Source organism: Vulpes lagopus, chromosome 7 (assembly GCF_018345385.1).
Source record: "Vulpes lagopus strain Blue_001 chromosome 7, ASM1834538v1, whole genome shotgun sequence".
NCBI lineage: Eukaryota > Metazoa > Chordata > Mammalia > Carnivora > Canidae > Vulpes > Vulpes lagopus.
In genome coordinates, this window is record NC_054830.1 from 71704681 (window position 1) to 71716952 (window position 12272).

General features: G+C 41.9%; 1 protein-coding gene across 5 annotated transcripts in view; it reads right to left on the bottom strand.

Moving 5' to 3' along the window:
* The window catches only part of SLC44A1 (solute carrier family 44 member 1), a 201745-nt gene extending 189473 nt beyond the window's left edge, over window positions 1-12272 (bottom strand). For 3 of the 5 annotated variants that reach the window (XM_041761058.1, XM_041761057.1, XM_041761056.1), the window contains exon 1: window positions 12090-12272. In XM_041761058.1, the coding sequence (XP_041616992.1) occupies window positions 12090-12125 (36 nt within the window). In that variant the 5' untranslated portion in view covers window positions 12126-12272. Of the gene's footprint in view, window positions 1-11425; window positions 11743-12089 lie in introns of those variants that run through there. The other 2 variants (XM_041761060.1, XM_041761059.1) reach the window with 2 other exon arrangements.

Sequence of the window (12272 nt, forward strand, 5' to 3'; positions counted from 1 at the left end):
TTTAATGTGAAGGTAAATAGTATATACAATCTATGAATTTAAGAGACAGAAAAGTGGTGTCTGAGGTACATTTAATATATACTATTCAAACATAGTAGAGAGAAACGAATGTGCAGGAGGAAATGCTTTCAACTACTCTGGGCTTGACACTACTTAGGGGAAGTTGGGAGATGCCTGGGTGGCTCAGCTGTTGAACATCTGCCTTCAGTCTAGGGTGTGATCCTGGGGTCCCAGGATCGAGTCCCACATCGGGCTTCCTGCATGGAGCCTGCTTCTCCTTCTGCCTGTGTCTCTGCCTCTTTCTGTGGGTCTCTCATGAATAAATAAAACAATCTTTTAAAATAAAAAAATAAGGGAAGTTGGCCAAACCGCCTAAGCTTTCTCAGCCTCAGCTTCCTCATCTATAAAATGGGGCTAACACTGCTACTCCTCCCAGAGTTGTGAGAAAAAAATGAAATTTATTGTATGAGAGCAGATGGGGATTCAGCACAGGGAAACCCCTAGTCAACGACCAGTCATCACTCATTCTCTAGTTGTCTGCTCTCGTATTTCACGCCCTCTCCTTCCCCTCAGAGATCACCCATCCTGAAAGCATCCACTCAATGCACATGACTTAAAGCATTACTTGAAATCCAGTTCTGGGTCTTCCATTGCCTATGGGAAACTGCTAGCTATATGGAGCTATCAGTATCGCGTCAAAACTCAGTCCACACAAAATTAAACTCATCTTCCCTTCCCCACATACTGGTGTCCATCTCCACCTGTGATGCCTAGTATAATACCCTTCCTCCATTATATGGCATTCTAAACTGGTTTTATCCCTCTCCTTCATCCCACATACCAAGATAAATCAGGAAAGTCTGTCCTATTTCAATTCCATAATATATCTTCTCTGTTACCCATTTGGGAAACACTAGATTGTTTGGTCCAAGATAGTGAGCAGCTTCGTGGGGTGGCATCTGTTTCCCCTTCTCCTACTTTGAGCACAGGCAAGGCTGTCATATTAATCTTCCTTAAATCACTCTGAAAACTCTTCCATGGCTGCCTATTTCCTTCCCTTCAAATATTAATGCCTTCCCTACAAGTATGACCTCTTCTCTCTACTCGGGCAAGGTCTCCTTTGCAGTATGTTAAAGGCTTCCTTGCCTTTATTCAAGCAATTCCTTTCATTGGAATGCCTCCTCTCTCCCTGTTTTCTACTGAAATCTGACTATCCCCTCCACTCTTTCTAAGCTTTATCCTTCAAGGCCAGATCAATGGCCATTTTCAGGTAGCCCACTCACCAACTGGTCCATCTTTTCTTGTTTTCCTCATTCCCTGAATTCCTAAGCACCCAATTTAGCTCTCATTATTGCTATTTCACCCTTAGCACTCATCTTCCTAACATAATTGAAAATTTTTAGAAGTCAGGGTCCCTTTTCCCAAACCCACACAGGATTTTTTTCAGGGCAGGATTAATGTATACAAAGACATGTGACAGATTTAGTTTCCATTAATATCATAATGGTGGAGACATTTTCATGGGTTGTGCAATCTGCTATAAGCCTATGAGACAGGTTTTATAATTGTTCCCATTTTACATCTGGGGAAAGTGAGGAGCCAAATGTTAAAAGAATTTAGTCCAAATAAACCAGCTGGTGACAGAATTGAAATTCAAACCCATGCAGTCTGGCTATACAGCCATTACTCCCATCAGTATAAGAAGGTGTTCAATTCTATGGATTCTAATAGCTCTTCAGGGTAACAGTAGGGAAAGGATATCTTATAAGGAAGATAGAAGGCCACTTAAGCATTAAAGGAGGATCATTAAGCTGGGGATGGGAAATGAGACACATATAATACGCGTTTTTTAGCATAAAAGAAATTTTACACCAAAAATGTTATATTTAAAATTAAATTCTTTTGCTATTATAAATAACACCAAAAGGAAAGATTCTTGCATACAGTATTTATTGTACTTCTGGAGTACTAAATAAGGGATGTCAACTGCTTTTTATGGCTTTCAATGTATGTCATCAAACAATGTCCCAAGAGAGTCATTCCAATTTATTCAGCAAATCAATAAAGTACACTTGAGTCAAAACCACATGAGCAATTAATATTCTGTTAACTTTTACCAAAGTTGCAGGTGTAAGAGAGTCTCTGTACTTTCAGTTAATTTGATTATCTGTAACACTGAACACATTTACATATTAGTTTACTATTTCGTCTTCTGTAAATTAGCTATTTGTTGCAGAGATGCATTTTTATGAGCTCTTTACATCATAGATTTCCTAAATAATGTGAACCTTCAGCTTTTTTATTCTTTATACAAAAAGAAAAATAAAGAAATTAAACAGGAGGGAAAGAAAAAAAAGGTGCTCTCTCTTCCTTCTGTCCTAGTCTATTCCACTCAGTATTATGACTCCTGATGCGTCAGGGAGGGGTGTGAAGAAGAAAAAAGAAAATGTAAGAGAAAAGAGAATAAATGAGTACTGAATAGACAAAAACACATACGGAAGAGGTAGAAAGGGAAACTGAGAGCCATAGGGAAGAGTTTATATAACCCCCAAGATTCTCTTGGACTTGGGGGAATATTAATGAGCTACTTCACCATCATTCCAACCTTAAATGGTCTTCTTTATCCTGAAGCTATCCTGACCTCAGAACGGGAAAGAGGCAGTGGGGTGGGTAAAAGAAATAGGGGCTTCAGTGGTGGCTAGAGCAGTATTACTGGGAGAACGGGAAGATAATTGTGTGACTTTCAGCTATGAACTGTGAAAAGTCTTATAATGGAGCTATAAGCAAAATGTTAGGAAACACTACAGAGGTGTGACTTCACAGGCAGAAGAAAATGGCAAAACCATGTAACAGGTACTATTGGCTGACATACTCCGTCACCATCCCCACCCTCTGCACTGCTGGCAGATTTCTAATTTTGTTCTAGTGTTGCTCCACCCTCCACTTGACTCCAGGAAATCCTGGTGAGCCTAAGCCAACCAATTACAGGGTTCTTTGCCTCCCCCCTCGCTAGAAATTGTTTAGGGATGAGTATGCAGCCCTCCCTATCTCCTCCTACAGGGAAACCACTGGAGGTTGTTGGCTCAGCAAAAGAAGGTCAGAAGAGCCACATCCATCTTGGGATCATGAGGGCAGATAAGGAAGGAGAAGCTGCCTAATTTAAACAATTTTTTTTAAAAAAAAAAAAAAAAGCAAAGAGGGAAGTTAGGTCCTGGTTGACATCATCAAGCCATTAAACTAACCAACTTAGTAGACACCCTACCTCTCAATTTATGAGAGATTAATTTTTTAATGTTGTAACTATTTATTTTTTTAAGATTTTACTTATTTGACAGAGACAGAGCACAAGAAGGGAGAGCTGCAGGCCAAAGAAGCAGACTCCCCACTGAGCAGGGAGCCCGATGTGGAGCTTGGTCCCAGGACCCCAGATTCATGACCTGAGCCAAAGGCAGATACTCAACCACTGAGCCACCATGCGCCCCTGTTTTAGCTACTTAGATTTAAGGTTTATTTCTTACAGCTGAATCATCCTAAGTGGTTCATAATGAAAAATCTTACAAGATCATCATCATTATCACAATGCTACAAAAAAAAAGCAAATTTTCATATCTTCATTGCTACTAGAGTATCAAGAAGTAACCATCTATTTCCAGTTTTTCTTCTTGCTATTTTCTTTAACATTATACTAAAGTATCCAGAAATCAAACACTTCTGTTTAACAATTTTCAGTGTATCTAGTCAAAAATTAGACTAAAAATAGCTTTGAAGAGTTTCCTTTCTAAATAAATGTTCAAATAGTTGTTTGTGAGATGTTATAGAGAACAGCTAAAAAGAGTAATGCTATTTTCACATGATAAATTCCAGTGGTTTATCAACCAAATGTTTTTTAAGTAAATTCTATTATACAACTGATACAAAATTAAAAAGGAGTCTATTAGGGCCCCTGGGTGACACGGTCTGTTAAGTGTCCAATTCTTGGTTTCAGCTCAGGTCATGATCTCAGGATTCTGAGATGGAGCCCTGCATCCATGGGGCTCTGTGCTCAGCAGAGAGTCAACTTAAGACTTTCTCCCAGGGTACCTAGGTGGCTTAGTCAGTTAAGGACCTCCCTTCAGGTCAGATCATAATCTCAGGGTCCTGGGATTAAGTCCCATGTTGGGCTCCCTGCTCAAAGGGGAGACTGCTTCTTCCTCTCTCTCTGTCCACACCCCCCTCTAAAATAAATAAATCTTTAAAAAAGAAAAAAAAAGAGTCTATCTCAGGAAAAAATAAACTAAGACCTCCCCCACCACCAATGAGCATATTAAAACATACTGAAAAGGGATGCCTGAGGTTGCTCAGTTGGTTAAGCATCTGCCTTCAGTTCAGGTCATGATCCCATGGTCTTGGGATAGAGCCCCAAGTCCAGCTCCCAGAACAGCAGAGAGTCTGCTTTTCCCTCTCCCCCTCCATCCCACCTGCCCCACACTTGTGCACCTTCTCTCTCTCAAATAAATAAAATCTTAAGAAAAAAAACTACTGAAAAGTGCAAATCACTCTCAAAAATCACCTTTTAAAAAGAGTACCAAGTTTGACACAATGCATAAATTTAAAATTGGAACATCATGCTGTGCTAAATTCCAAATAAATGAGAAAACAAAAAGTACTAAAAGGGAAGAAATATTACTGTACAAGAAACTTTAACCATTTCCAGAGTGAATTCCCACAATAGAAATAACAATGCCTCTTTAACAACTGAAGTTTTTACCAGTTCCAACACTTTTTCTTTGTAACACTACACATAAAGTCCCATCCATTTGTGCCTGTTATAAAAACACCAGCACTGTAAATCCAACTGGCCCATTATTAGAGTGGACCAGTGTTTTCCCATCCACCTTGACACAGGAACTTACACCTCTTTAAGTCCCCTTGCTTCATGTGAGATGTATATCTGCAACATACAAGCTGCTGAAGAATGCTGCTGAAGATGCTATAGAGAATATTCTTTGAAAGTATCCCTTTAAGAATCTTAAAATAGCAGAATTGCTAAGGTAGGAGTTCATCCACATACATCCACGGAAAAAAGAGAACCTTTGCTAATTTGTTCAAATATTTCCTGAGCACCTATTATGTACTGGGGATCAATCTAGCACAGAGAATAACAGCAATGAACAAAAGAGACATGGTCCTACTCTTCGTCAGCTTGGTCTAGCCCAGGGGTCAGCATACTTTTTTTTTTTTTTTTTAAGGCCACAGAATAAATATTGACACTTGTAGACTACAACCTTGCTTTGCAGCATGAAAGCCGCCACAGACAATATGTAAATGAATGAGTAGGATCGTATCCCATTAAAACTTTGTGGACAATGAAAGTCAAATTTCATACAACTTGTATGAAATAAATTATCATACAATAATCTTTTGATTTTTTCAATCATTTAAATACACACACACACACACACACAATTTTGGCATTCTTAGCTTGCAAGCCATATAAAAAACAGGTAGCTGTCCAGATTTGGCCCATGGACTATATAGTTTTGCCAACTCTCAGGCCAGACAATATCAATTGTATAATTATTTGTTTATTATTTTAAGCATTCAAAGGGAAAATACTTAAGGCTATGAGAATTTATTGAGGAGATGTGGCCTGGTTTGAAAGATCAGGGGAGTCTTTTCCAAAGAAATGACTGGAAGGCTAAAACTTAAGAGTAAGTAGCCAGCCAAAGGCCAGGAAGAAAACAAAGAATCTTCCAAACAAATGAATAGCAAGTGGGAAAGGTCCTAAAGGGAGAAGAAATACAATCTACTGAGGAGTCTGTGAGGTTGGAGCACAAAGAGTACGATGCCTGGCATAAGAGGACAATGACGCTGGAGAGAGGGAGACCAGCCAACAAGGAGTCTTGTTGGTTAAGGTCAGAGATTCTGGTCTTTGTCCTAAAGGCCATCAGAAACCATTAAAGGGTTTTAAGCAGGAGAGTGACACAACCAACTCTGGATTTTTTTAAAGATCACTAAGAGTACAGTACAAAGAAAAATTTGAAGGGGACATGAATAATACAGGGAGATCTGTAAGCAAGGTTCTGGCCAGATGATGGAGGCTTAGACTGGGGTGCTGGCAGTTGAATTTAGGAGGTAAAAGAAGCAAAATGTGGTGACTAGATGAGGAGAAATGAAAAGCAGGCTCCTGTATGCCTCAGTTTCCAGCTTTCACACCAGGATATTGGTATCCTTTAGTGATACCAGAGATTCTGAAAAAGATGTGTGTGTGTACAAATTTTGAGTTCAGTTTTTGACAAGCTGAGTTTGAGCTGCTTCTAAGATATTCTAGTGGAAGTGCTAAGTCATCAGCTGGATATTAGGATCAGAGGCCAGAACAGAGTTTCTTTCAATTCAGTAATTCATTTTGGGAATTGTCAGCATACAAACTGTAATTGAAACCATAAGAGGGGATGAAGTTACCTAAAGAAAGGTATGTTCTCCATGGTTTTCAACCTTGGCGGCAGAGAAGAATCACCGGAGAAGCTTCAAAAAATTGTGATGCCCACGCAGTGACCTAGAACCATTGAAATCAGAATCTCTGGGAGTAGGACCCAGGCATTAGTGTTTTATTTTGTTTTTAAGGATTTTATTTATTTGACACATAGAGAGAGAACACAAGCAGGGGGAGAGGCAGAGAGAGGAGGAGAAGTGGGCCCCGCACTGAGAAGGGAGCCCAATGCAGAGATGCAGGGCTCGATTCCAGGACCCTGGGATCATGACCTGAGCTGAAGGCAGAGGCTTAACGGATCAAGCCGCCCAGGCATTAGTGTTTTTTTAAGTTCTCCAAGTGTTTCTAATATACAGCCAAGGTTGCAAAGATAAAACTTAAAACATTAAGAATTAACTGTACTACAAAAAAAGCAAGAGATTAAGAGTAGGCTTCTAGTCCCAGCTACATCACAACATATTTCTCTGACATCAGACTACTTCATAGCTTCTCAGTTCTAGTTTAGTTCAACAGAAAAGTGAGACAGTAGGACTGGTTTATCTCTAATATCCCCTAAAGTCCCAAAAATCTGAGCCAAAGTTACAACATGGAAATATTTTTCTTCTTGGAAGGTGGGGGGTGGGGGCAGGAGGGGGTGGAGGGTTATATGCAAAAACAGCTATTAATCAATTACCAGTAGCATAATAGAGAATGTATTTTTATAAATAATTATCCTCCCAAGCCAATAACATTTCTAAATGATAGGATGAACACATCAAATAGTATTTGGTAGTATTTTTAAGCCTGGGAACATTCTAGCTAGACTACTTTTGCTATAGTATGTTGTTCCACAGCTAGAAGCTGCAGGAAGTTCAAAATGGTGGCATGACTTTAACTTGGAAATTCCTTAATTCAAAATTGTATTATTGAGTGGATCTTTTTTTTTTTTTTTTTTAAGATTTTATTTATCCATTCGACAGAGAGAGAGAAAGCATAAGCATGAGCAACAGCAGAGAGGATCCAGCCCCATTTCCAGTTCCCGAAATAAGGCTGGATCCCAGCGCCCCGGGATCATGACCTGAGCCTAAGGCAAAAGCTTAACAGACTGAGCCACCCAGGTGCCCCAGTGGAACTTTTCTAAAGACAGAGTAAGCTGCAATGTAAGATTTGGGAAGCATGCATGTGAACACAGGAACACAGAACTGCGATCCAGAAACCAGGGTTAAAGTTTGGATCTGTCACTCGGTAGTTGACTTCAGCCAAGTTTCCCAACCTCCAACTCCTAATTTCCTCAGCTGTAAAATGAGAGTAGAGTCAACTTCGGAATTACTATAGAAATTAATACCTGAAAATGGCTGTGGAAAATAACTGTACAAAAAGCATTACCATTTTTACATTATTTTCCAATTTTAACAGTAACTTTGATTTACATATTTTGAGGAGTGGGTCTTCCATACTAACAGCAGAGCATTCAGAAGTAGGAAAAAAACAAAACAAAACAAAACACATCTTCATGCCATGACTTTTTAATCCCTAGTTGGACCAAGTCTACTTTCCTGGACATATTTTAATGGAACAATTTAGTTTCTGTTGGGAAATCCCATCACACTCTTCAAATGCCATTTTTATCATCTGACTCCAAATTCTACAAAGTAGATGGAGACTACAGTATTATTAAAATCTGTTAAGGAACAGTTAACATACTCAAAAGTTAACCAGTATTAGTGAACCACTTGGCTGTTTTTTATTACTCCCTCGACAAGATGTAAGAGCTAGAAAAAGACAGTTAAATTTATAGCTCTCAGTTTGAGGACCATGGGACAAGACAATAGACAAGCACTATTTCTCCTAAAGTCAGACAGACAAGAGGCGGTTTGTTCAACCAGAAAGACACTCCTCTATCTTTCTCACAATTTCTAAGGTTAGAACCAAAGGACATAGAACTTCAGAGCACTTGCAAAATCTCCTGGCCTCCAAAGCACTGCTGTGAGAAATAATGATCTAGCCATTAACGACAAAGACTTACGGCAATTTGCTAAGTAATCTTTGGAAAGCCTGCTTCATTCAAACGGGTTTGTCAATGGAAAAGAACATTTCATAAATCTGAAGATTTACAAGTGAACTTTGAAGTTTAACATTACAAGAATAGAAATTATGTCAGGTTATAACAGAACAAACGAATTATGGAGAGTTGGGAATAAATTTTAAGAGTCTTAGGGAAGATTAGTGCTGTAAAAAGAAACTCAAGACTATCTCACTTTTATGTTCCCTTCAAAGAGATTTTTAGGCAAAGGCTATCATGTGTTTGGCTCGTTTTGAGCAGCTACTAATATTAGCAAATAACTCATAGTGGTCACTAATAAAAATCATAATTAAGAGTTCTATAAGAGCCCTGACTCACTAGATATTCTTAAGATTCTTAGATGTACATAACTGATACAGCACAAATTATTCTGCCAATAATTTGCTCCTTCCGCAATGAAATGCAAGTTCGTATAGAATGTGACACTTTCCTTTGATCTAAATCCTAAAACAGGGTAATTATTTTGATGGCAAATTATGATATCCAGACACTGCCAAGAAAATGAAAATAATACCAGGACAGGCTAAAAGAGATGAAACAGTTGGGAAGACCATAAACTCTTTCATGAGAGTCTACAACATAGCAAGAGACTAGGAGGAAAAATAAATTACATTTCAAAAGTGAATCGCTACTACAAAAAGGAAACGTACTATATTTACATTGATAAAACCTGCCAGAGCTTTAAAATTGCTGACGATACCACTGAGAAAAGCTAAGCTGAACTGCAGAGTACCCCGAAGCACGTTGTTTTGATGTGCTGTGCAGGTTATCATTAGAGTTTGCAGACAAGCTTTTTAAAGATGTTACAGCCACTGCTCCAGCTAAAATATAGGCATTGAGCAGAGCACCAGGAGAAAAGGAAAATCCTGCTCAATTTTGCAAACTGATGGTACCATTGACAGAATAGGAAGGAACGTGGGAAAGGCAGGTCAGTTTTAACTTAAACAGTCCAAATTTGAGCTTCAAAGAGGATAGCTTGGTAGAATTAGTCAACCAGCCTATGGAAGTGAAAACAGCACATGGGTCAGGGATGGACTCATATTCAATGCTACTTGCAGCCAGATGTTCAAATGTGTGTACATAATTCTGTTTACTGAATATTGCTGAGCAACTATTCTGTACAAGGTATATAACAGTGAGGCACTGCAATGGATACAAAAATGAGGAAAACAAAAACAGTTCCTATACTCAAGAAGCTTACAGTCCAGTAGAAGGGATGAAAAGAAACCTATTCTGCCTGAAATTACCACTGAGGCCTCCAAGAGAGGTTCAAAGTGATGCGAAGTTGCATTCCTATTTTGTTTCAACATAATATATATAGATATATTATTCTAAAACCAGAAATACTCCTGAAAGGGGCATTTAAATGCCAGTAGACTGGTAACATTTCACAAATGAAGAATGATGCCAAAATCTCAAATTAAAAAAACAAAACAAAACAAAAAAAAAGACGAGCTCTTTGGCACAAAACCTGCTCCTCAATGCTCCACTGAACACTACAAGTCCCTAAAGCTGAACTTAAAGGCATGTGACAGCTGTCAATTGGTTATAGGAATCTAGAGAGAAAAAAAAAAATGCACCCCTGAGGGTGCATGACATGCATCTTGTCTGTAGAACGTGGCATGAAGGAAACAGTGACTACAAGAGGAGGAAAAGGCAAAGAAAACGTATGTGACAGCATTCTGAAAAGTAAGATGTGGAGCTGGTCAAATGCAAGACCTATGATTAAAGCAGAGTTTTGGTCCAGCGTTCCTCCCTCCCAATTTTAACTGTTCACACGCTGAACAAGCCATCTACAAACTATCAATAATTTCCTGCCTTAAAGGCATTTCACCACCAAAAGAGGATGTAAAGTAGCCCAGCTCTTATAAGAAAAGCAGTATGAAAACACCTTTTTATTGAAAATAATATGTAAGCAAATGTTAGACGAATAGCACTCAATTAGATTCCCCCTCCCCCAAAACTCCCTAACCAGTGGAAAGGTATTGTGTAATCCAACACCTTTAACTGTTAATATGAAAACCCTGGTCTACCGACCTCTGCTCCATACCACCAACCACACATAGTTTTCTTTGCTATTCCAACTAAATAGGAAGCTTTAACTAACTAAACCAATCAGCCTGACTGTGATCCTAGTAGGGGAGGGGGAAGAAAAAAAAAAAAAAAAACCAGTAAGCAAACACCCCCCCCCCCAAAAAAAAAAAGAACTGGACAAATGGGTTGGATACTTGATAAAACATAAATGTCCTCCATTCATCTGCAATTCTAGTCATTTTCTAACAGATCTCAGATTTTCAGAACAAGTCTGCAGGTTATTTAAAACTGAGTTATATATAGTCATTTAGCAGCAGCAAAACACTTCTGGCATTATCGCAGATGCTAGATCTCTGGAGGAATTTTTTTTTTTTTTTTTCCAAACTAGCATTTTTTCTTCACCAAGAACCAACCAGCCTTTATTTCTAAAAACAAGAGCCCTCGTCTCCCCCAAAACAAACAAACCAAAGACCACAGTTAAATTCTACGCTAATGAAACTGTGAGATTACATCCCAGGCGTTGTCAGAGCCTATTTTTCATACACCACCGCCAGACAGTTTGATGCAGTATTCCTGATTGCTTTTTATCGTATTTGTAAATACACTCACTAATCCACTAAATTAGGTAATTTACAAACAGGTCCTCTCAGTTATTAGTGGCCAGCAGTCAAGTTCCATTACATTTGATCCTTATACAGTTGTCTAAACATTTCCATCCAGGTTCAAGGCTCGCATCGCCAAGGGAGAGGGAGGTTCGCGAAATTTGGATGGGGGCAGGGTGGCAGCTGCGAGAAATCTCTGCATCTCAGCCCTCGGCGACAACACTCAGCCAGTGCCCACAGGAAAACTAAATTCGGCACCTCTTCCTCCTGTTCCACCGGCAACAAAGAGGGAGTTTCCGTAGCGCTCCCGTCACCCAGCAGGTGCCCGCTGTGCCGCCCGGCTCAGGGCAGCGGCTCCGCAGGGGCCTCGGCGCCGAGGCCCGGAGCCCAGGTCGGGGCCCGGGGGTGGGGCGCACGCGGGCCGGCGGGGTCCGCGCAGCGGGCGGTGGACGGGCTCGGGCACGCGCTCCGGCGCTCGGACCCGGGTCGGGGCCACGGGCAAGGGGCGGAATCAATGCCCGATGGAGCAGAAACTGGGATAAGATGGCAAAGGGGGGAGAGCCCGCGCTGGGGGGCACTCGGCCTGGGGGCGCCGCACGCGGCGGCGGAGGGGAAGGGGAGACTCCCAGGGGGTGGGGGGAGAGGCGCGGGGCCCGGAGGACGGGGACCGGGTGCCGCCTGGGGCACAGCAGCGGGCAGGCGCCCGGGCCGCCTCTACCTGCAGGCGGCGGGACGGGCCGCTCAGGTGTGACTGGGAAGAGGAGGCCAAGTCGGGAAGGCGCCCGCAGAGCCGGGGGCGGGGCGCAGAGGCGGCGCGGGGGCACCTGCGGGACAGGCGCCCTCCGGAGTGCGCGGGGGGCTGAAGGGGCGCGCGGACGGGGGAGGCATCCGGGCGGGCGGCCGGGAGGCGGGAGCCCCTCACCTGCGCGGCGGAGGAGGCGGAGCTGCAGCAGCCCATGGCGGGGCCGCAGGAGCCCGGAGGCGGCGCCCGGCGCGCAGCTACGCCCCGGAGCCCCTCGGCATGCGAGCCGGCGGGCGCCCGGGGAGGGCGCGGCCTGGCCCCGCACGGCGCGGCGGCGGCGGCGGCGGCGGCTCGGGCGGCGGC